Raw genomic sequence first — 26,118 nt, 5'->3', positions numbered from 1 at the left:
GAATTTCCCTCTCTAAAAGGTAACCACTAAATTAAGTATTGCAAATTCAAAGGAGTGAATGGCCTATTTGAAAATCAGTCAGCACTGGGCCAGCTCAACTTTTGAGCGCTTCCCCTCACTGCAGTACCTCCACCCACACTGATGTTCTCAACCCTCCTCAGGACACTTTCACTCCTGACTACTCCACCTTCATTACCCCATCCCTACACCACCCCGACTGCAGTGCCGCTAAACACCATGCTGCCCACCTCTTTCTTTCGCTGTCCCTGCTCTTGCTGTGCATTTCTAGCCTCCTTCTAGCTCCCTTTCGAGCTGCTCTGGGGAAGAGCCCAGTATATATTAAACTCTCTGTCCAGCACAGCCACCAGAAAACGAACAGCATGAGCATCTTCCGAGCCAGCTGTCTGCACACTGGGGCTGGGTGACAGGCCATGGTGGTGACACAGTTCACCAACTGAGTAAAAAGCACGTTTTCCATTAGCCACTGGGCAAGGCTGCCTGCAAGCTGCAGCAATAAATGCCTAAAGAAATTGTCTTTATAGTTCAAGTCTTTAATAGTGGGATTAAAAGCCACTTCTTCAGGAGTTCTGCTGTACACACCTATAACTGAGGATTAAGTCTATTTATTTATGTCCTTGAACTTTAGTATCAACCTTGAGGAAGATGTAATGTGCAACTATTTCCCCAGTTCTCCTAATGCTCCATATCATCTATCTATAAATCACAAATTAGGCCTAGAAAAATAATGAGACTGACATGAACAGTAAGGGTGTACACAAAAAAGCCCCATTCTCTGAAACATCCTTTGGCTTCCGAAGCCTCTGAAAGCAGTCACATTTTCAAATTGCTTTCAGCAAACCACGAGCAATGGAAGCATGCCTTTATTTACCAAGAAAATTATTTTTCACGGCACATTATTTTTCACAGTATTTTCAGCTTTCAGATGACATTTTTCTGAGCGTGCTCAGCTACGACGGGAACCACTGTACATCTCTGAGGGGCCCTGGAACAGGAGCTGCGGGTTCTGTAACATTAGGGTACGTCGCGGGCTCGCAATGGCCAGGCAGATGACTACGAAGCACCTGCAGCCCAGACAAACGCTTTCGACGTGGAGAGCACCCAGGCCCCGAGGGTTCGTTTCCAGCCCCGCCCCAGACCGCTCTCCCTCAGGAGCGCCCGCGTCGCCGTCGTCCCCTCCGCGCCACAACGAGGCTCCGCATCCCAGCAGCCACCGCGGAACGAGACACCCTCCACACTCCGAACTACACGTCCCGGCGTGCACCGCTACTGGCTCCGACTGGGCTCGGGCGCGATGCACGCTGGGACACGCAGTCCCGCCCGGCCTCACCGGCACCCCCTCCCCCCTTCCCGCCACTCTCCCGCGGCGCCTGAACTTCCCGCGCAGGCTCTGCGCCACGTACGCTCTGACGTCACATGGTGTCACAGGGCTGCACGCGCCTCCCGCCCGCCCGCGGACCCAATCAACAGCGCCGGCCTTCGACCCGGCGCCGAGCGCGAGCGGCCGCGCGCGCCTCCCCGCCCCTCCCGCCGCGTCCGCCGCAGCTGCCGCCCCCGCCCCGCCGCCCCCGGCCCGGCCCGGCCCGGCCCCTGCAGCCGCGGGCGAAGTGGAGCCGGTGAGGCCGGGAAGACGCCGCCGCCGCCTTCTGCTTTCCGCCTCTCCCTCTTCCCCGCGCTCCGGCCGGGTCCGTCAACATGGCGAGCGCCTCGTACCACATCTCCAACCTGCTGGAGAAAATGACATCCAGCGACAAGGACTTCAGGTGGGATCCGCCGCCGCCGCCCCTCCGCGCCCTCCGCCGGCCCCGCGGCCGCGCTGCCCCCGGGGCCGCCTGCGCACCGGCCCCGGGCCTGGTGCCGCGGCGGCCCGGGCGGGGGCAGGTGCCTGGCGGCGGGGCCGGTGCCGCGGGCCCGGGCTGTCCGCGCCGCGGCTGCGGGGCTGGGCGCGAATCTGTTGGTGCTGCCCCGGGAAAAAGTTCCCGTGAGGGGACCCCCCGCCTCTTCGCTGCCCGTGAAGGACGGGGCGCGGCGGTGCGGGCACGGCCGCGGCCTCCCCGCAATGTGGACAGAGATCTCCAGCAGCCGGGAGCTGCCGAGCGGCCGCCAGGTTTGCTGACTCGCGTGGGGACAGGAGAAGCTGGAGGTCTGAATTCCTGACCTCGCAGATGCTCAGAAGCCGAAGGAACGAAACCCTGAGCAACCAGCTGTCTCTGACCCTGCCTTGAGCAGCAGAGGTCGGGTGAGGTGACCTCCCTCGTCTCTTCTCAGCTTCAAAAAACACAGGTCCTATGATTCTACGAATAGAAGCAGGAAGGGACAGCCGGCACGGCAAACTCAAGAGGGTGCAGTGGAGGGCCACGATGATAAAGGCATTGGAGCATCCCCCTTATGAGGAGAGACTGAGGGAGCTGGGTGTATTTAGTCTAGAGAAGAGAAGGGACTTCACTAATGCATATAGTTATTTGAAAGGTTGGTGCTAAGAGGATGGTGCCAGACTCTTTTCAGTGGTGCCCAATGACAGGACTCAGAGGAATGGCCATAAACTAAGCCACAATAAGTTTCACCTCAACATGAGGAAGAACTTTGTTTCACAGAGGGTGTCAGAGCACTGGAACAGGCTGCCCAGGGAGGTCATGGAGTCTCCCTCTCTGGGGACTTTAGAACCCCACCTGGACGTGTTCCTGTGTCACCTGCTCTAGGTGACCCTGTGTTTGCAGAGGAGTAGCACTGGATGATCTCCAGTGGTCCCTTCCAACCCAGATGATTCTGTGATCTTAAGCTCATATCCTTCTGGATGCTGTGTCTAAAAGACAGTGGGGTTTTGTGCTCCTCATGTAGTTTGGTGCTGCCCCTGTGCATACAGAGAGAGAAATCCAGTTGAGTCTTATGGGGAGAAGACTGGAATTTAATTTTGAGTTCAGGATCTGTCACAGGAGCACTGCTTTTCATTGGAACATTTGCTTGCTTTGTAATAAATTAATAGATAAAAGGCAAAATATCAGAAAATGAAATAATACAAGTAAACAGTTAAAAAACAGCAGAGATAATACATTTACGTGGTATCTCTGGCAAAGCATTAGATTAAAAAGAATTACATTGTTTTGGTATTGAGTACAACCAGAAATTCAAGTTTGAAGGCTTTACTTGTCAATGAGAGTATATCAATACAGACAGGGAAAAGGCTATAAATGCACTTGTGTTTTGTTGCTTTGCTGCAGCATCACAATGCTTAGTTTATGATTAAAGTACATGACATCCAAACAAGTATCTTCTTAATATATTAAAATCTAAAGGAAGAGGTGGTGATATATAAGTTGGGTTTTGAATCATCTTGTTAGGTTTTGGCAGTGTTTTAGCACTGGACACAAATTTAATGTGGGATTTTTGTGTGAATTTCTTTCAAATTTTAATAGCATGTTATCTGGAGAGTTCTGACTAGAAATTTTGGTATAATTTTTTTTTTTTAAAGAGACAAACTAAAATTGCTGTATTTCTTTAAATTGTTCTGAAACTAGACTGAAACATTTTTTCCTTCAAATGTTACAAGATTTTGTACTGTTTTCATGCTAATTTGTTTCTGTGATTAAGTGAAATTTCCATTTTGTGCTTGTGGGGAGGATGACTTACAGTAAGTCCCAGTGAATTTGTGGTAAATACTGATTCTTATGAGTTAAAAACTTTCTCTATGGAAGGGGTAGGTTATACCTGTCCAGTGCAATTGTAGCAAACACTTTTTTCTTCCTAGCTGCGTGTAATTAAAACTTTTTGTGTAGTTCCTTTAGGAGAGCACACTTCAGAAATTACCTGTTCTAGTAGCTGTGAACAACTTTGAAGTTCTCAAATAATTAAAAAAAAAATCTTAACACAGGTTAAAATCTAACTTCATAAACCATAAAAAGAATGAGTGATGATAGACCTTTACCAACTGGCTGTTGTGGAGTAACATTTTAGGAAACTTCGTGTATTTGCATAACAGATAAAATAATATTTAGCTCTAGTAATGTTAAGTGCATTTATTCTTGGATCACGTCTGTTTGAATAGGGACAGTGTAGTTATCTTGTTGATATCAGGAAGCAGAGTGTAAAACAACCGTTCATGTAAGCAGTCTACTGTAAAATGTAGTCCTCCTTTTTTTGGATAAACTGACCTGTCCGATGCAGAGCTGGAGCATGTACTTCTTGGAAGATTTCCATACTTAGGGTTGTATTGTCCACATGGAAATTTGGGCTGAAGTTCTAAAACGGGTGGTCAGGTAAGGTGGCAGTTTACAGTCTGGCTGCGGGAGAAGGAGTGTCCTCACTGTAGCAGGAGAATGACTGCTCTGAATACACGGGGTGTGAGGAGCTGCTGACACGCTGCCTGCTTTGCACCAGGTCGAGTTTGATGTGCAGGCAGGGGGAGTTCTGACTAAAAGTCACATTGAAACTACTTAAAACTACGTTTCTAAATGCCGCCTGGCCTCGCCACCCCATTGTGGTGTTTGGGTTGGTTTGCAGGTTTCAGTGGAGGAGTCTACTCGGAGAGGTCTATTGCAGTTGAGTGCAGAGGCTGCTGGTGCACTGAGGATGTGCATTCGCAGCTTAATTTAGGAACTGACAAGTAGGTGATGAGTGGACATGAACTTCTAAGGCTAGTAAATAGGAGCTATTGACCAAGGAGGTGAGAGGAGGCTATTTAGTTTTTAAGAAAAGGAGGTAAATACAGCAGTAACATGTAGACAGGTTTTGAATGTTCTAGTACTGTGTGACTTCATGTATATCCTTAAATTAGGTCCTATCTGTTTGTTACATTTATTTACCAAGTAGCCTTTTTCATGACTGTCCTTAAAAGCTGGTGTTTTGCGTCCACAGCTTGGTTTTGTGCACATCTGGTTCCTGTCAGACTGCAGGTTTGCTTCAGTGGGACTGTTGGAGTGAGTGAAAAAGGGGTGAAGTCTTACCTTAGAAACACCTTGGAACCATTAGACTGGAATTATTAAAAAACAGGACAAGTTGAGGTCCATCATGTGAGGTTAGGCATCTGGCATTTGTGATGCATATTAAGATTATGCAGTCTTTTGTTTTCAGTAAAAGTATCTGGCATGTCAAGCTGCAGAGATGACCTTCCAAGCATGACCTGAGCTAAAGTGATGTCTGCTTGGAGCTGATGTGCCTGAAGTCCAAATGTCACCCTAAACTCTTTAACTACAGACCCTTGTTTAGAGTTTTCGATGGAGGTTGGTGTCAGTACCAAAGCCCATAGGATTTCTGATTGAGTAATGCATCTGTATTGCTGCTTCTGAGAAGAGAGGGCACTTACAAAAGAAAAATGGATTGTGAAACAGACTTGAAAAGGAAAAGAAACAGAAGGCATAAATGCTTTCTTTTGAAAGTAATTTTTTAGTACAGACTTCTATTGATGGATATGACTGTTATAACTAGTTTACTATAACTAGTAAACTAATTTATATGAAAGATGACTTTATTTGCTTGATCTCTCAAGAATTAATTTTGTTCTTTACTATTGTACCCTGTATTGTGAGCTGGATAAATGTGATCAGCTGTTTTCTGGGCTGTAAACAAGCTAGTCTGTACAAGGCAAGAAAATGAAAAACACGTGGAACATAAGATTAACTTTTATTTCTCCATTAATTAAAGTTTGGCTTTTGTGGATTTTATGGGGGAATGTTTGAGAAACAGTTTTTCTTCTTGATTAAAACTTGTTTTAAAATAAAAGCAGAGATAAACTTTTTTAACAAAGTTTAAAAAAAGCTTGTTTTTTACAACATCAGCATAGCTTACAAAAGGATTATTTAAAATCTGTGAAAGTGTTAGTTTTTCTGTGCAGAGATCATGTGGAGTATAATGTAAATGCTGGAAGTAAAATATGTAGTTGTTATCATAAGAGGAAGATGATGACCTAACTCAAAAGTTACTGTCATTTTCAAATACAGTTTTTCTTCCTTTTTGTTTTATAAATGTGTTTGCATCACAAAACAGACCACAATAATTCCATTTTAAATGTGATTCGTTTGATAACAAATTATGGAAACTGAGAATCTTGAATCCTGAGCACTGTGAATAACCCATATGCCTTTAGCAATAACTATCTGATATCTTTTGTCAGGTTTATGGCTACTAATGACTTGATGACAGAACTACAGAAAGATTCTATCAAGCTGGATGATGACAGTGAAAGAAAGGTGGTGAAGATGATTTTGAAATTACTGGAAGATAAAAATGGTGAGGTGCAAAACTTAGCTGTCAAATGGTAGGTATTATTTTCCTATGATGTAAAGAATTGTGTAATGAGTGAACAATATAAAGCACTTTTGAAAACTCAAAAGACCACTGCTACACAAAATAATTTTCAAATTGATGTCCACAAAGGAAACCTTGTTCTGGTAGACTAGCTCCCTTAATTGTTGTAATGTAAAAAACTATGTTTTGTTGACATTGGAGATTAATATTTGGGGTTTCAGGCACCAACTAGCACATGCAGTCTTTGCTGAAAGTATTTGAGCGACACACTTGTTCTTTGGTGTTAATTCTTGATTGTTAAATAGATAGAAAAAGCTTATAATTCAGTGGTAGTTCCCACATTGATACTTGGTGCTGAGACCTTAGATGATGTGCAGGGGAAGAATTATAGTACTGGAGTTGCTTTCAAACAGAGATGACAACATGAAACAGTAAAGATATGGCCTCAGTTATCAAATGTGGAACTTACCTCTTCACTAACACTCAGAATATTGTGCTAATGGTTTTACAAGCTTTGCAGGAACTGTAAATGTTTTATGGGATCAGGGTGCATTTACGTGCCTTTCAGAGACTACTGTTGCTTCACTGCCCTCTCTTCCTCACTTTATTGAGCTTTACATATGGTTTGACTTTTCCAGAGCGTCTTTTGAAGATGTGCTACATTTCTTATGAGTTTCTGTTCTTGACCATTCTGACTTTTTGTGTGCTTTAAAGAGGTCTCTCTTAATAGGCATATAGTGTTCCTGAGAATGTTTTGTGTTTGTGAGCTCAAATCAGAAGAACATATTGTTGTGAAACTTGGCTCAGGCTTAGAATTGTCTTTGTGTGCAGTAGCATTTTGGGGAAAAGTTACATTTTAGCATACATGAAAAACTTATTTCTGATGTACATCCTGAAGTTGTCCTGAAGTTTAGATTAATGCATATAGACACAAATATCGCGATCTTTAATGGCAGTATTAGAATTTAGGACCTAAAGTACAAGTAATGCTTACTAAAACTTTAAAGAAAGATTGCAAAGGGAAGAGAATGAGAAAATAGATGATTTTCTATGTGTTAATAAGAGCATCCTGTTCTTATTAACAGTTTTTAAAGGTTACTTTGATATATTGATAAAACTCTTGGATTTAACTAAGGTGACTGAATCTCTTTCAAGTTTGGAGTGTTTTTGAGAAATCCAAATAAGGAGCAGTGTTAAATTTACTTTAATGGGGCAAGAAACATAATGGGAAGGTTTTCAGGTGAATTGTGAACATCCATATAGAAGGTGGACATGTGTATGTTCTGGAATGCATCAGGTTGTGGTTTTTGGTTTCTGTTTGTGTCCCAATCACTTGCAGCTACGCTTTGAATACAAAAAAAACCACCCAGCACTCCTGTATTCTCTTCTTAAAGCAGCTTACAGTATTGTACTCACAATACAGTTCATGAGCAGCCTAATGCTGCTGCTGCTTCCTGTTTGCTGTTCTTGTACTCCTTGTTCCTTTTCTCACACTGCTTACCTGTTTTTGTTACAGACTGGTTTAGGGATTTAGTTTTCTTCTGGCTTAGTGCTTTCCTTCGGCAATTTAGTTGGTAGAAGCTTTGGTGGGGGTGAAGGATCGGAGAGGCTAAACACTAGTAAGCTGTACGTTTTTTTAAGGCAGTTCAAGCTGATCTGAAGTCTTCCATCTACTACAACACTGGGCGTAAGTCTGATTCATTGGGAAGTTAATTTCAGCCAGCATGTTTTTCTTGGCTTTTCTTATTTTTTAAATATTTTTTGCTCTTGTGTATTTCTGTTAAGGATTTCTTTGCACTTCCAGCTAAGGAGAGCATAAACTGTGTTTATCTCTCTCTTAATTTAAATGTTGCGGTGAGCTTTAGAGACCATCTGCAGTAACTTTCATCTGACCCTTGATGACCCATTAAAGTATCAATTCCTTCTCTCATAGAAAGAGGATTTAAGACAACCCAATGTACTTTTCAGTCTGCGCCTGAGATATATCTTTTTCTTTGAGGAAGGGAGAAAAGTGTTGCAGCTTGTTAGGGGAACTTCTACAGGTAGATCAGTGGAAATGCTCTGAATAAAACTCTTGCATAAGAGTCACTCCTTGAAGATTTGATTCTCGAGGTCACTGAACACAGCAGATTTGAAACAACTTGGAGCAACCATAAAGCACTATTTATTTTTAGGCGAGTGTAGCAACAAGTGAGCAGTGTTCCTGGTTTTGCCTTATCTGCTGCTTGCTTTCACACTTGAGTAGAAAGAGCTCTATTGGTTAAAATGCCAATCAACCTTTTTCTTATTATCTCTACAAAGCACACTGGTGATTTTCTTGCTACTTTCAATGACATTATGCCAGTTTGGGGCAGGATGAACTATGTAAAAGCAAAGCAGAAGTCAGTTTTTGAGTTCATGGGTATTTGGGTAGCTGCCTTGGAAAATGATTGTCCAGTTCATTTATGAATAAAAATAAAAATTAATGAGCTGCATTAGTAATCTTGAAGTAAAAGTTGGCTTGCTCTAATCTTTGACCCCAAAGAACGGAATTGAGTTTTATTTGTTAAGTTTTTTACTGCAGGCAGTAGATGAAACCTATGTCAGTAACTGCAGGTTGTTTAACTTTTCTTAATTGCATGTAAAATATTCAATGTATTTTTGTTGTCTCCATTTTTTTGAAGGAATGGTTTATGTTTTACCTGATAGTCATAGGCTGTTTTACCATCAGCCAATGTGGAAAATGCTATTCTTACAGCATATCCTTAGTTTATAGCTATAGCGTGGTCCAGGATGGTATCCTGTTCAGCTGATGGCAGCAGTAGTTACGCTGCCTGTGGCTTTATTAAGATTATGTGCATCTGGCAGAGTCAAGCAGTGTGGTTTGCCTGAGCATCATAGGTATTCTGTTGGTATTGCTTGTTCCTCATTGCTGTTAATATTGGTAGTGCTCTGTTGGCCCAAATTGCACATCAATTGTTTCATATGTTCAGTATTGCAGTTCAAGGATGAACTGTTTCTCATTTTGAACACTTTGATATTCTGCCATTTAAACCTACACATAGAAATTTTTCTTGGTTCACATTGTGAAATGTTTCCTGAAACCAGTAAGAAGCCAAATGTATCCAAATCTATCCATCCTTAAAGAAAAGGTGGGATTAACGTAAGCACTTTTAGTGATTCTTCCTTTGTGGTACCGTAGTTTCTCTGCATTTATCAGAGTGACTTCTCTGGGCAGTAGTTCAATATAGGGAGCTCTGCCTGACGCTCTGAGTCATTAGTGTGAACAGGATGATGCATGTATTGGCTGCTGTGTGGCTGATCCAGTTCAGCAGCTTTAAAGCATTTTGTATGCTTTGGTAATACACTACTGCACATCATGCTATGCTAGTGATTTGAATAATGTTGTTTGTTTTTTTTTTTTAATTTGTGAATTTAATTTTTCCTTGTAAATAAATGTGCTTATTCCATAGCTGTTAAAATATGCCAGTTGGGGATTATAATTGATTATATGTTGGTGTCCAGCTTCCTAATACAGAGCTGTGCTATGAACACCTTTATTTCCAAATGTGTGTAACTTAAAGGAGACAGTGTGTTGCTGTTTATTTCCATAGGCAGCTGAATGAGCTTTTTACTTTGAGAAAACCTAGACAGAAATTACTGGCTAGTGAAAGGGAAAAGATTGAAGAGCACTTAAAACTATCCAAAATAGCCTTCAAATGTGTAAAATGCATGCTTAAGTGCAAAAGCTTTATAGTCAGAATTTATTTGATACAAGAAGGTTATAGTTTATTTTTAAATTCTGGTAAGATTGTAATCTGGCACTAATAGTAAGGTCTACAGGTGGTATTTACTGATTTTGAAGACCAGAAAAGCTTGAGGTAATCTTTTGTAAAATTACTTCACAATTATGTCTGCTTTGCTGAACTAATAGGTTGAATAAATAGGACCAAAGACGCTGATTCAGGTAAAACAGGGCTTAATACTTTCCAGGAACTGTAATTTATAATGTGTGTTAATATAATTCAGTGGTTTGGTCATCTTTAAAACATTAGCAAAAAAGTGTTTCCGATCCTTATCAGTCAATCAGAGATGAATCTGATTGACTGACCTTTGCTGTGATTATACTAATTCTCATAGGTTGCATTTGAAAAATAAGCATATTTAAATCAAAATAATTCAGTAGTTGTTCACCAGTTTAGGTTTAAAACAGGGGATTTTTAACCTTGTATACTGTAGTTTGTTGATTGAAATGCACAGGGAATTTAATTTCTCTGGACTACTATGGAGTCATTGTACCTTGGAATTCTGTAGGTTTCTGTTCTAGTTGATTTGTGCTTGTGTTGCTTGCAAAACAATTTACTATGCATCAAGAGTAGATGTGTGCAACAGTGCTATGAGTAGCCTGACTGACAGTGTTGTGTATTTGAAGAGAAACTATGTATAGATGTGTCAGTGAATCACAGTGAAAGGAAAGCTAGACTGAAGAGTCAATTCAAGTTGTGAAGAAAGCTGTGAGCTTTTTCAGTAACTGGAGAAAATGTTTCAACTGCAGCTTGGGATGGCTTGATGTATTTGTGTTTCAGAGATAATTATTGGTAATAATCTGTGTTAGCAGGTGTTTGTGTACAGATTTATCAGGAGTTTTTTGGTTAGAGGCAAAAAGTCTTTACCAGTATTAGTGTTCAGAAATTATTTTAATATTACATTATTTAACATAATTTAAGCAGTAGAATTACCAGATTAGATTGTGGATATAGTCCTCTATACCCCTCCCTACTTTCAGGGGTTTAGTGACTGTATAGATAGTTTGATTGAATCTAAAGAATCCAGTACAGTGTCCTTTCCCTAAATTAAAGGGCAGTGTCAGGTTAGGGCATGAGTTCTGATTGCTTTTAAGGAAGGGGGCTCTGTCAGAGCTGTTAATTTCTGCAGGATCTGCTGAAGCAAGAGAGAAACCATCCATTACATCTTCATTTATGTGCAGTTAAAGGGCTTCTTTTTATGCCTTTGATCAGGTACCAGTCAGTATCTCAACTAACAGTTCTCTTGAGATTACCTGTATGCTGTATCTTCTAAAAATGTAACCCCAGAGTTGTTCTCATGTATTTATCTGTAAATCTCCATTAAATACTCTGCAAATTAAATAAATTGCGATCTTCCTGAATTTGTGCATTGATGTGATCATAAAACATCAGTTTCAGATGTCAAAAACAAAACTGAGTTAGTTGTAAGTGATACTTCAGTTTTGGCAAATATATTTTGCCTTTGCTGCCTCTCCGCCCACTCTTCCACTGCCCTGCCATGTATTTTCAGCAGGTTTTACCACATGAGTGGGGTGGGTAAGGAGGGAAGGAAACCAAGCAGGTTATGGTTTGTGAAGGAAGGCATGGAAACTGCTAGGTGTGATTGCCTTGGGAATTGCCTGGGTGTTAATCTAAGTGTTGTGCCTCAATTGCAAATACTGTTCTGAGTTCATGGGAGGTAAGGCGTTGTGAGCGTGGCCATCAAAAGAGAAGCTCCAGGTTTGCCTAACATGGTGACAGACCACTGATGCCAAAACTTTGAACCTTACTCTGGTTACTGTAGTGCAGTAAGTCACACACGGTGCTTTAGTGCAAAGGCTTACTTGTCCATGTCCTCCACCTGCTTGCATGTCTTGCTTTCTGCCTTTTGCTCTGCTGGGCATTTTTTGTAATAATTAGGTCTTCTCTCTGTTAATTCTTGGACATGGGAAAAGAGGGTAGCAGCAGTGGGATGCATACAACAGTTTTGGGGATAGAATATGTATTTTGGGTTTGTCTTACTGCATAGAGCCATGACTGAATTCAAATGTTGTATAGAGTAAAGATGCAGTAATTAAGAATATTGTTTACTTGTCTGTGAATTATGCAGTCACTGATAGTCAAGCATTTAAACTGATGGCTCTGGCTGGGTTAATTTTTGTTATAAATCTTCTTGTGAACTCAGAAGTAAGAGGGACTCTGGTTTTAAGACTGAAGCAGAACAGCCGTACAAAACTAATTTCCAGCTCCAAATAAAAAGCATGTCCTAAACAAGTAGTTTGTTACTAGATTAATGTTAGATTTATGTTAGTTAATGGCTAGTTAATGGCAAGTTAATGGCAGTCCAATGAGATTAAAGTTTTCAGTTTTTAAAATTCTGCTTTGTGTTGCTACCAAAACCAACCTTAATGCAACTTTATTGCAAAATTCTGAAATAATATTGTCAATTAAATACTCTTCTCTTGCTCATACAGCCTGGGACCTCTGGTGAGTAAAGTGAAGGAGTATCAAGTGGAGACCATTGTAGATACCCTCTGTACAAACATGCTTTCAGATAAAGAACAATTACGTGACATTTCAAGCATTGGTCTTAAAACTGTGATTGGAGAACTTCCCCCAGCTTCCAGTGGTAAGGCATTTTGTACTAAAGACTTTATGTAGTTGAATCATTTACTAATTCAAAAAAATGAAGAGGTTGGGGGCTTTAGGGAAGAGGATTTAGTTAATTTAGCATTGGAACTAGTTTCAGGGTAAAAATGTGGCACAAATACCATTTCAGTTTCTCCTTCTCTGACTATATTGCCAAATTTTACTAGTTTAAGAACTTTTTTTTTACTGAAGGTTTGCATTAATGTGGAAAACAAACTCAGAGATTGTGAACTTCAGTGTAACAAGTTGTAAAAGCTTCTATTTTAGTAATTGCCAGGTGAAGTACATCTAGGTGTAGTAATAGCTAAATCTCATCTTGGTCTTTGGTTGATAATACGCTTCAAAATTGATTATAACTCCTGTATTTTTCTTTAACTATCTGATTTCTTGACTCACTTTCTAGGAATTGTTTTGGGAAGTACCTTGTGTTTCTGACAGTTGCCTGTTAAATTGGTGAAAGTCTTACCCACAGGTTTAAATGAAGGCAGTGTTTCTTCTAAAAGAGACTAATGTTGAACTGCTCATTAGTTAATAGCATTATTTTTTTACTCAAGTGCTTTTCAGATATCATATGGCAGGATATGAATGAGAATAGAGAGTGATTAAAAAGGCTTTGAAAATTACATTTTTAGAGACTGAGGTCTCTTGAATTAAAAAAACCTCTGACTTTAATATCCCTTTTGAAAATTGACATGTAAAACTTGCTTCTATCAAGCTGCAGTGAGATGCATAAGCTTTATATAAATAACTAATTTTAAGTCAGTTGTTCAAAGCTTTTACGCTTTTGTTTGCCTACACAAAACAAAAGGGGATTTTTGGGTGGAAGTAAAGCTCAAACAAACATGCAGCAAAGTCTTTCAATATAATTAATATTCCTACTATAAAAATAAACAGCATGTTATTTCTTGCTCCCAATTCAAACACAGATTATTGTCTCTTTGTATTAGCTTCCACAGTAACACATGAGACTGTCCACTTGTTATACTTTAATTTTAGTTGTAATTAAGAATGAGCCATGATATAAGTAAACTAGATTTACCATAGGATGGAATGGTATTCATTTCACACTGAAATTCACAACACGTGACTAGAAGAATTTCATGCAGGTGAAGATGAGTACTAACCACTGGGCAGTTGTTACCATGATAGGAATTCCTTCTCATAATTACTTGAAACAACATTAGACAATTGGAGGAAGGGGGAACTATGAAGTTGTTACAAAGACATTTTTACTTGTATTTTAAAATACTTTCAATATAAATTCCTCCCCCCCTTCTCAAATGTTTCAGTAGTGTTTCAGGTACTTACTTTTTAAGTAGTTTCTTGTGCAAAATAATTTTATTTTGCTTTTTTTTGCCATTAGAAGTGGCTCTACTTCTGTGCTTTTCCTTACCTTATACTTTATGCCTTCATTTTTACCTATGGTCCTTTCACTTACTGCTCTGTACTTGGCTTTCACTTTCCATTGCTTGCCCTTCCAAAAGCAGTTTTCTTCTGTTGTGTGTACCTTCTGGGACAAGGAGCCCCTCTTGCTTTTAGTATGTTAGTTACATTGATAGTCTTTCAGCTCTAATGCAGAGCATACGTGACATTAGCAAACAGAGTGGCTGTTTAAGCTTGTTTTGTTGGGTAGAAAAAACTTCTTTCTGTAGTCTGGGTTGCTTTCCATAGTCACAAACATAATCTCTGATGTTAAAAGCTGTATTTTTAAAATATGTTATTAATACATAGTGTTGAATATTATGTATTTTAATATTATTTAATAAAGTTGCATTATTTAATATTATTAATATTAAATAATATTCATATTTAATATTATGGAAATGCTGAGGTTTTGTTGTACTTTCAGGTTCTGCGTTAGCAGCTAATGTTTGCAAAAAGATCACAGGGCGTCTCACTAGTGCTATAGCCAAGCAGGAAGATGTGTCTGTTCAACTGGAGGCGCTGGATATCATGGCTGATATGCTGAGCAGGTAAACAGCCCTCCTTTAATATGCTGGTTAATGCTCATAAATACTCCTTAAAGCTTGAACTTCAATTTTCCAAATGTTAAAATTAAATTATTCAAAGTCAAATGAAATAATACGGTAATGTTAAGTACAGATGAAACTGAATTTAGAAAAAATAAGTGAATGTATTGAAGATAATAGGTTGATAGATCAATTATTATTTCATCTTCTGAGAACTCTAGTTTTAAGCTTATTTGAATGTTTATTGCTCTGAGGGTCTATTTTAAACTCGTTTCTTCTTTTAAAAAGAAGGAAGTTTAAATATTTTATTGGAATCTTTGTGATGTTTGGGGAATATTTGTAGGATTGTTTTACAGTATATGAACAAAGTTATCTAGATTCAATTGGTTTTGAGTTTGTGTTTTGTCTGTTTTAAGGCAAGGAGGACTGCTTGTTAACTTCCATCCTTCAATTCTGACCTGTCTGCTCCCCCAGCTGACCAGCCCAAGACTTGCTGTGAGGAAAAGAACCATCATTGCTCTTGGTCACCTGGTTATGAGTTGTGGCAATATGGTTTTTGTTGACCTCATTGAACATCTGTTGACAGAGCTGTCTAAAAATGATTCCATGTCAACAACTAGGACCTATATACAGTGTATTGCTGCTATCAGTAGGCAAGCAGGTCATAGAATAGGTAAGAAAAATATATAAATTATCTTTACTTTGAGATTTTTCAGTGAGAGTAATTGCTTAGCTAATTTTTTTCTCTTACCAGGTGAATATCTTGAGAAAATAATTCCTTTGGTTGTAAAGTTTTGTAATGTAGATGATGATGAGCTACGAGAGTACTGCATTCAAGCCTTTGAATCTTTTGTTAGGAGGTAAGTCATTCATAGGTACCTATTTCAGGCTTTCTTAAGATCTAATAGTGTGTCATTTAGTTCTAAGCTGTGAAGAGACAGCCTCCTTCATACAAAATACTCTTGCAAGCTTTGAGCTGGAGCAGTTCCTATAACTCTGTCTTGTAACTTAACTCTTGAGCAGTATGTTATATCTGTACTCTACCAACTTTCTACTGTGCCATTGTTACTTGTACAAACAAGAGGTGGGAAGTATTCTAATAATATTTGTGTCCAATAGTGGTGATAAAAAATTGGTATCCAAAGGCATATCTGGGTCCTTTGCAACCTTCCAATATAACAGATCCTGTTGCAAAGTGGCATTGCCCTTTCTGACCTTCCCTTCTTTGAATTTCTGTAGTTCAGATGGATGCCTTGATGTTGTCTGGGCTGCTCTCTCTAGAGTACAGTATGCAACATGAAATCTTTTAGGAATATTTTAGTACTTCAAAGTAATTTGATATTGATTGTGCTTTTATATTACACAGATGTCCTAAAGAAGTTTATCCTCATGTATCTACTATTATAAACATTTGTCTTAAATATCTTACTTATGATCCTAATTACAATTATGATGATGAAGATGAAGATGAAAATGCTATGGATGCTGATGGCGGTGATGATGATGATCAAGGTATGGTCTCTTTTTGGTTTGGGGGAGAGGATGAGCTTTTGATCCTGCACCCATCTGAGAAAATTGGTATGGGTGGTAATATTCCTGAATACCAGCATTTGAATGACCTGTGTACTTTCATTCAAATTTTGTACCTCTTTTAAACATGGCTAATGAGCTTACTTTTGGAATAAAAGTCTAGGATGTTGTTGCTGGAGATCAGTAATTCTGAGAGTGAACATAAAATACAAGATAAATATTTTAAAAAGCCTGGAAGGTGATAAAATGCAGAAGTGTGTGGCATGATATAACTAAAGTGAGAACATCAGTTAATGAATTGAAAATACACATATGACATGGGAAAGGCTTCTCACTGCTTTCCACTGTATTGGTACCTAGTGGATAAAATGAGAATAGATTGAAAATGACTCCGTATTTTTTGGTAGGATAAAAGTGTTTCAGACTGAAAGGCACAAGGTGTTTTATTGCTAATATTGTGGCAAGCATTGTCAGATGTAAACTTGGTGAAAACCTGGACACACAAGTGATCTGAACTGAATGAGTAAATTCTCTTTACTTAAGGAAGGAGTGTGCTGTATAGTTGTTGCTTTAAGACCTGAAAAATCTATATTGCTTCTTTTAACCTTTTTTATTATTTTGGGGGACACTGTATAGTTTGATTAACCTCTAGAAAGAAGCAGACAGAATAATTTGTTGAATCTTAATCAGCTAGTATTCACTGTTGCTTTGTTGTTTATGTCATGAATAAGAAAGAATATGCTTTAAATCAGTAGTCAGGCTGGAAATATGATGGGGTGCTCCTTTTCCTATTTACAGTTTAATTAATATGTATGGAAGACTAGAGTGAAAAAATTGGCTGAGAATTACAAGTTAGGCTGTTTAGAAGGCTTTTTATATGTATGGTTTTTAACGTAATTTTGAACCTATTTCTTCGTGTATCTTATGCAAAGAACCCAACTGTGTTCTTTTTAATTGTTTAAAATAAAACTTGATGCTTTGCTTGTCTAGACTTGAACATATGCATAATTTATTTTTTCAAGGGAGTGATGATGAATATAGTGATGATGATGACATGAGCTGGAAAGTGAGGCGTGCAGCTGCTAAATGTCTGGATGCTGTGGTTAGCACACGACACGAAATGCTTCCAGAATTCTACAAAACTGTATCTCCTGCTTTAATAGCCAGATTCAAAGAACGTGAAGAGAATGTTAAAGCAGATGTTTTTCATGCATATCTTTCTCTTTTAAAACAAACTCGACCTGTGCAAAGTTGGCTTTGTGATCCTGATGCAATGGAACAAGGAGAGACACCTTTGACAATGCTTCAGAGTCAGGTTATTTGTGAAGATTTTTGTTATCTTTGTGTCTTGAGAAGGCATGTTGAAATTGCACCCTGTTCATAAGGATAGTTCATTCAATGTGGTTTATCATGCTTCCTTCATACACAGGTCATAGTTTATTCCTGTAGTGCTAATGTAAAGAGAAAGCTGGGTAAACTGGCCCAAAAAAAGTGCAGCAGTCTTAGAAACTGAAATTGACTCATACAAATGTGCTTATTAAATCGAAATTGTTTGCTTCCCTGTAAAAGTTGCATGCCTTGTGTCATTTAGCCAGATTGCCAAAGCAAAAGTTACTTTGTGCATTCTGTATCCAGATGTAAGCACCAATGATTAAGATAAAGTTTTATCTGCTGCCACATATTTTATTTGCAGAATAAAAAGGATAATGCTGAAAAACTTCTTCTAAGTGAATTATTTAGGTGACTTTTCAATTGTTGCTCTCTACAGTTTTATTAATGCAAATCACCTTTCAAAGCTAAATTTTTTTTTTTAAAGCAATTATTTTGAATCTTTATTTCCCAGTGTTTGTACAACTTTGCTAGTTCTGTAGAGAAATCAGGGAGTTAGAATGCATATATTTCTTTATATCCCCCCAGTGATCAATAGTGAAAGAAATGCCAGCTATTGGATCAATTAACACATGTGTGATGATTACAGGTTCCCAACATAGTTAAAGCCTTGCACAAGCAGATGAAGGAGAAAAGTGTGAAGACTCGTCAGTGCTGCTTTAACATGCTGACTGAGCTAGTAAATGTGTTACCTGGAGCCCTAACACAACATGTTCCTGTACTTGTTCCAGGTAAGAGAAACACAGCATTAACTTAAATACTTACTAATAAGTGGTAAGGGGAGTTCTGAAACATGAAAATATTTAAGTCCTGACTCTGCTTTTTGCAAAACTTTGAAGTGTGTTTTCTGTTGAAAGAAAGTGGCAAAATAATCAGCTATTCTGTGTATCCATAGAATGGCTTTAGTCATGTATTTCCATTAATCTTGAAAAGAAGATCGAAGATTTTTTTCTTAAAAAAAAAAGAAGCTAATTTGATTCTTAATTACAAGATCTAATCGCCTTCTTTTCCATCTGAACAGAAAAAAATATTTTCCACTGTTTAGCTTTTAAAATTTAAAATGCTGAAATTTGAAGTAATGGTGAAAAGTAAGGCTGGAAATGTTGAAGGTTCCGAATTCCTTTATAATTAAGAAAATAGGTCATAAACCATTGAATGGCCCATGTCTTTTGATGAGGTAGCTTAGGAGCTAATTGGGTGAATAAAGTGACGAAAGGGGTTTGGAAACATTCAGAAAGATGGGGAGCCGGAAGGCGTAAATTCTGTATAGCTGCATTCCTTTGGAAATTTTGAAGTGTTCTAGCAGACTCTATAAATACCTGCCCTAAAAATACATTTTTTGGTTTCTTCCAGGAATAATTTTTTCACTGAATGACAAATCAAGTTCTTCTAATCTGAAGATAGATGCTTTGTCCTGTTTGTATGTGATCCTCTGCAATCATTCTCCCCAAGTCTTTCATCCTCATGTTCAAGCATTGGTACCTCCAGTTGTAGCTTGTGTTGGTGACCCATTTTACAAGATAACATCAGAGGCACTTTTGGTTACCCAACAACTTGTGAAGGTTATTCGTCCTTTAGACCAGCCTACTTCCTTTGATGCTACTCCTTACATCAAAGATTTGTTTACTTGTACAATCAAGAGATTAAAGGCTGCTGACATTGACCAGGAGGTGAAAGAAAGGGCAATATCTTGCATGGGTCAAATCATTTGTAGCCTTGGTGACAGTCTAGGCACAGACCTGCCTAGTACACTTCAGATCTTTCTAGAGAGACTGAAGAATGAGATCACTCGGTTAACTACAGTGAAGGCCATGACATTGATTGCTGGTTCTCCTTTGAAGATAGATTTGAGACCAATCCTTGGGGAAGGAGTTCCTATTCTTGCTTCTTTTTTGAGAAAGAACCAGCGAGCTTTGAAGCTGGGCACTCTTTCTGCGCTAGATATTTTAATTAAGAATTACAGTGACAGCTTGACAGCTGCCATGATTGATGCAGTCCTGGATGAGCTCCCACCTCTGATTAGCGAAAGCGATATGCACGTATCACAAATGGCCATCAGTTTTCTGACAACGCTGGCTAAAGTATATCCTTCCTCCCTGTCAAAGATTAGTGGCTCCATTCTCAATGAACTTATTGGGCTGGTAAGATCACCCCTTCTTCAGGGTGGAGCACTTAGTGCCATGCTAGAATTTTTCCAAGCTTTGGTTGTGACTGGTACAAATAATTTAGGCTATATGGATTTACTGCGCATGTTAACGGGTCCAGTGTACTCACAGAGCACAGCACTTACTCACAAGCAGTCTTACTATTCCATTGCCAAATGTGTTGCTGCCCTTACCCGAGCCTGCCCTAAAGAAGGACCGGCTGTTGTAGGTCAGTTCATTCAAGACGTTAAGAACTCGAGGTCCACAGATTCCATTCGTCTTTTGGCTTTGCTTTCTCTCGGGGAAGTTGGGCATCACATTGACTTAAGTGGACAAATCGAGCTGAAGTCTGTAATACTGGAAGCGTTCTCTTCTCCTAGTGAAGAAGTCAAGTCAGCGGCATCCTACGCCTTAGGCAGTATTAGTGTTGGCAATCTTCCTGAGTACCTGCCCTTTGTCCTACAAGAAATAACCAGTCAACCTAAAAGGCAATACCTTCTTCTGCATTCCTTGAAAGAAATAATTAGCTCTGCATCAGTGATTGGTCTCAAACCATATGTTGAGAACATCTGGGCCTTACTCCTGAAACACTGTGAATGTGCAGAAGAGGGTACAAGGAATGTTGTTGCTGAATGCTTGGGCAAGCTTACATTGATAGACCCAGAGACTCTGCTTCCACGACTCAAGGGATACTTGGCATCAGGTGAGGAATAGTAATGCATGTAAGTATTGGAGCAGATGGCTTTATGATATCTCTTAATAAACAGGTCTAGTTTTTCAAATTATTTGCTTAATGTTATGCTTGAAGTCGTGCTCCCCTCCCCTAACAATGAAAGGTTTTTTCCTGCTTTTACTAGTTGTTAGTCATATACAAGAAGAATTACTTGTGTTCTGCTTTCAGACTTTATATTTCTGTTAACAATGTTATGTTTAAGAAAGAGCTATAAACTTGAAGAGGAAGGAGCATGGGCGACTAAGGGACAAATTAAAAAAAACAATTGCAATATTTTGATCTTCTGGTGTAAATTACTATATTCCTAGTTTTCAGATAAGGACTCTGAAGTTTTTAAGAGTTAGGAAAGATCTTTGTGCATAATTCATTAATCAGTGTCATATCAAGAACTGTATTCGCCTGTTTTCTTCATGTTCTTCATCTGTAAAGGGGAGAATTTTTTTGTAGGCCTTTATGTGATCATAAATAATCTGTTTTGATAGGCTTATTGCTCAAATTTTCTATAGGAGATAATATTACATGCTTATTACAATGTTATGGTATTTTTTCGCTGTTTAAAGTGTTCCATCCCTGGGTTTATTTAAGTTATATACTGAGTTATGTATTGCCACGCTAGTAATAAATAGCATTTCTTGTTTGCTGTTCTTAAGAGTATTAGAAGTCTAAGAAGAATGAATGGCATTGAGCATGATTTAGATTCTGTTGTTGTTGTTTTAATCTTTCATGTTCACCCTTTTGTTTCATATTAGGGTCCTCATATGCTCGAAGTTCAGTGGTTACTGCTGTTAAATTCACTATTTCTGATCATCCACAACCCATAGACCCACTCTTGAAGAACTGCATAGGTAAGTACTCCACTTACACTGTCAGCTTCCATCTTTTAAGGCAAGAGAATTACATTTAAAATTTGGTTTTTGTGTTACCAGAAATAAAGATTTTGAAATTTAGCTGGTAATGATAACTGTTGGAAGAGTTACGAGATATTTCCATAGTAGCCAATTTATTTTTATTAACACTAATTTATTTGAATTCTGAGCAGTAAAAATGGTGTCATTAAAAATTCTATGTATTGACTTTGTGACGGGCAATACCGGAAACTAATGTTTTTAGTAGGATGGGGACCCAAAAGCTGATTTCCTTTCCCATGTTTTTGCCAAATTATATCAGTTTGATGTAGTAAGATGTGGTGGTCTTGGAAATATTTGACATTCAGTCACTTAAAGCATGTATGCTTGTGTGAATTATTCTGAGTATTATCAGGTTTTGAATTGTAAATATAGTATGTTGTGATTCTGTAATGCTCGTGGTTTGAAGGCATTTGGAATTGTGTGTGGTTTTATACAGGGATAAGGTAATCGGAGCTTTCAGTGTAACATCAGAATGGCAAGACTTTTGTAGTGCTGTGGCTTTTTTTTTTCCTTTTTTCATTTGTATAACAAAATATTGTAGATTTTTTTGATGTTATGAATGTTTTGCACTTGATTAATTACAGGTCTAAAGATCTGTAAAAAAGTTGTCTATGTTTCTTAACCTAATAGGAGGGAAAAATTTATGCTTAAAAGCATAAAGTTTTATGAAGAGCAGGTTTTTTATTTATAGGGAAATGAAGTCACTTTACTGTGTGTTATTTTTCTAAGCTTCTTCTTTTTTTTTTTTTTAAGTAATATATTCAAGAACTATGCTTGTAGGGTTTTTTCCCCTCCCACTGAAGCTGCCTCGCCCCTTTGGTTTCTGGAAATTCGTATTGATTATTCAATCAAAAAGCTATCAATATCTAGTACTTTAAAAATCTGTCATTTTGAGTTTTGTTACCCAGCTTTTTGGTGGATGTAAGAGTCCTTTCGTTTTTACACTTTGTTGGTTTTCTCCTTAAAAAATGTTCATTCTTCATGGAAGTTGTTTCATGACTTCCCAGTCTCCACAAACGTTGAGGATGTATTCATGCAGTCATTTATTTTAACAAGGCTGTGCTATAGAAGTATTGAGAAATCTAATTTAAAAATGCCCAAAGATAGGGTGAGATGGGAGAACTGGTGCTACATTAATACATGCTGAGTAGGTCTGTTTTATAGTAATTTAGGTATTCTCAGTATATGCTAATTTGGGGGTTAAAAATCAGTATGTTGATCGTTTCCTTAAGAGGTGTTCTTGAATTCCTGAACTGTAGAAATTGAAATTTGTTTTTTAATGCGTATTTTGAGAGAATTTTCATAAATGGAGAAAAGGAAAGGTTGAATGTAATTTCCATTAATTTACAAGCTATGTCTTCAGAAAAAAGTTTTTATGTCATTGTGATGGCCATGTATTTTGATGGTGTTTCTTCTACTACTTTTTCATTATATGAAATACTGTGTACCAATTATATTAATACTTTTCATATTGTTATAATTAATCCTTTATTTGTGTAATCATGCTGAAATAGCAGGTGTCTGTTACATTAACATAACTCCTGCATTAGGTATCTATTTTTGAAAGTTTAAAACTAAGCAAAGATATTTTAAAGTTTCAAATGAACAAGATCCTCATAAGTTGCTTTCTTTCTGTATGTGCTTGCAGGTGATTTTCTGAAAACTCTGGAGGACCCAGATCTCAATGTCAGGAGAGTAGCCCTAGTGACATTTAATTCAGCTGCCCACAATAAACCATCTTTGATAAGGGACCTGTTAGATACTGTGCTTCCTCATCTTTACAATGAAACAAAAGTCAGAAAGGAATTAATCAGAGAGGTAAGTTAAGTGAGGAATAATGGTGGCAAATATGTAAGTAGATTATTTTTAAAAGAAGTGTATTACCTAACCTTTTTTTTTTTTTTTTATTCACTGACAGGTGGAAATGGGACCATTTAAGCATACAGTTGATGATGGGTTGGACATAAGGAAAGCAGCTTTTGAGTGCATGTATACTCTATTGGATAGCTGTTTGGATAGACTAGATATATTTGAATTCTTAAACCATGTTGAAGATGGTCTGAAGGATCACTATGATATTAAGGTTAGCTTTATTTTTCTCTGTGAAAGCAGTGACTGTCAGAATACTTCAAATAGTGAATTGACTGAAATGGTAAAAGTATTACTTCATATGCTTTAAGTGCTTCACTGTATTTGCCATTTTCATGAAAGTGTGACTGTTCAAAAGGTTGCACAGCATCACAGGAAATATATCTCCATATATGTGCCAGGCATAACTTGTAGAACTGGGTTTTTTCCTCACCCTAGATGCTGACCTTCTTAATGTTGGTGAGACTGTCTACCCTTTGTCCGAGCGCAGTGCTGCAGAGACTGGACAGGCTTGTTGAACCTTTGCGTGCTACATGTACAACTAAGGTATTTCATCTTATTTAAGTTCATTATTTTGTGTTTTCTTATAGAAATATAAATGAACTCATGTTTAAAGAATGCCTCTGTACTGCTGCAGTGTTTCCTGAGTTACAGTTGATAAGCTGCAGTAGGCAGGATAATTAGATTAGAAATGAATGCATCTTTGTACAAGTATTAAATTTATTTAAATTACAGATGGAGAGGTAGATTTGTAAGCTTCTTTTTAAAAATCCTCTGTTTGATGCCTTTTCTTTTGTTCCTTAAAAATTTAGCTGCCACTTGGGCAACTTGGAAATCTCACTTCATTATAAATAGTGAAACTGGAATACTGAGAGTTTCTCTGATTTCTGATGATGGTGTTGGCTGATGAAGACAGTGTAAAGTAGTCCTGGTTTTGATAGACCTTTTGTCTAGAGTTTTGTTAGACTTTTTGTCATTTACCCAACCTTTTGTTCATTTATATTACAGGATTATTGGATCTTTGTAGTCTCCTTCCAGTCTTGCTCTGGTCTTGATTCACCTGCATGCTCTGACAGTCACTTACTTCCTGATTTACCTTGCTTTTCCATTACTCTAGTCTGCTATATTTCACATCATGAAAATTGACTGCCTTTAATTCTGATTTATGTTTGTATCACTGAAATATATTTGAGAATAACAACAGAAGGTTAAGCAGTTATTCTAATGAAGGTCAACTTCTTTAAAAAGTTCTGTTCTTTGGAAGCTGGGACTACTGTGATAATAGCAGTTCAAAGTCATTTACTGACCTTACTAGCTAAAGGTTGGCTGCTGTGGTTGCTTTGATTAGGTAGTTGACTTGGCAGCTTACAACTTTTTTCGGCTTACCTTGCAGTATTGAAGCTTCAGTCTATTTGTAAACTGCTGGTAAAAATTCTGCTAAAAGGATATTTGGGGGTATTTTTTTGTTTGGTTGTTTTTTTTAAGAGCTTAGATAATTTTGAGAGGAAAGTTGTTTTTTTAAAGTACATTTTTAAGGATTGATCCGGAGGGAGGGTTTAGTTAAGTTTCAAACACATTTTCATTTTTTCCATAGGTAAAGGCGAACTCAGTGAAACAGGAGTTTGAAAAGCAAGATGAACTAAAACGATCTGCTATGAGAGCTGTAGCAGCACTTCTAACCATTCCAGAAGCAGAGAAGAGTCCATTAATGAGTGAATTTCAGTCACAGATAAGCTCTAACCCTGAGCTGGCTGCCATCTTTGAAAGTATCCAAAAAGATTCATCATCTACTAACTTGGAATCAATGGACACTAGTTAGATGTTTGTCTAATGGGGACCATTATGTTGAACCATATGATGCACTGAATTGACAGGTTATGAGTAAGAAACAGAAAAAGTATCTAATCTACACATTGTTCCACTTTATTTACCTTTATGGAGACAGTTGGCTTTCCCCATAATTGCTTTTCTAGCATTTATTCCAGAAATGTATTTCCATAGTCCAGAGTTTAACCACTCTTGTTTTAGTGGATTTGGCCACATTTGGGAATTAAAAAGTTGACTCATGGTGTATGGAAATAAATTCCAACATCCATTTGCCCTGTAATGTTTAGGATTAAAATGTCAAAATTTTGTGACCATGATTTTTTTTTTTTCTTTTATTCATTCTTTCTACTTGTAAACAGAAAAGGGGGGGAGGTGGGAATCAAGTGTCCAGGTGCACCATATTTTTTGTATAACTTTTTATTCTTTTTTGTTTCAGCTTCATAAATTGGTTTGGCTGGCAGATGAATTATGTGTAAGATTTATTATATTAAAAAGAGAGTTTGGGCACAGTTCAAAAAGAGCAGACATAAATGTCATTTTTACAGATGTGGGGATTAGAAAACCAATATCCCTGTTGTGCACACTAATTTTGCATGAGCAAGTTTACAAATATATATTGTCTGTAAAACAGCATGTGCAGTTTATTCGTAATGCAAGTTAAAATAAGTTCTACTGTATCAGTGCAGTTTTCAGGTATTTTGACATACAGGCCATTCATACAGGAAGGAATGAATGAAGGTTTGTTTTCTTAACCTGGCTTTTTAAAATGCCAGTAATATGACCATGCAGATGGTCTTACAGTAAACATGACAATTTCTGCAGTTTTCATGGGTTTTCATTCCCAAAGACTGAATCCACTGGAATTGAGGTGGACAAGCCTCAAGATAGGAAGGAAACAAGAAGGAGATAAAATGAGCAGAGAAAACAAGAGCTGCTCAGTGGTTCCTGAACTGGGGATTCAACTTTGCTTTTGTTATAAAAGTATGACGGAAGTTTCTTCAGTGGATTCTATCTCTTATTCTTCATCTGACAGCTTTTGTTAAGGCACTAATATATGGTGTGAGCTAGATGAGTGTT

At 38.2% G+C, this 26,118-nt stretch overlaps 1 protein-coding gene across 1 annotated transcript; it reads left to right on the top strand.

Annotated features, from left to right (window-relative positions):
* Positions 1 to 1,566: 1,566 nt before the first annotated feature.
* LOC131572900 (cullin-associated NEDD8-dissociated protein 1) lies at positions 1,567 to 25,358 on the top strand. The gene is made up of 15 exons (XM_058826328.1): positions 1,567 to 1,781; positions 6,125 to 6,268; positions 12,497 to 12,651; positions 14,521 to 14,644; positions 15,058 to 15,314; positions 15,396 to 15,501; positions 16,008 to 16,153; positions 17,194 to 17,486; positions 18,150 to 18,291; positions 18,914 to 20,407; positions 21,187 to 21,282; positions 22,994 to 23,163; positions 23,264 to 23,428; positions 23,653 to 23,760; positions 24,809 to 25,358. Exons 1-15 carry the CDS (start codon positions 1,714 to 1,716, stop codon positions 25,031 to 25,033), a joined length of 3,693 nt encoding a protein of 1,230 aa, XP_058682311.1. The 5' UTR covers positions 1,567 to 1,713; the 3' UTR covers positions 25,034 to 25,358.
* Positions 25,359 to 26,118: the final 760 nt, after the last annotated feature.

Source organism: Poecile atricapillus, chromosome Z, assembly GCF_030490865.1.
Source record: "Poecile atricapillus isolate bPoeAtr1 chromosome Z, bPoeAtr1.hap1, whole genome shotgun sequence".
NCBI lineage: Eukaryota > Metazoa > Chordata > Aves > Passeriformes > Paridae > Poecile > Poecile atricapillus.
This window is presented reverse-complemented; position numbering and strand designations above follow the sequence as displayed.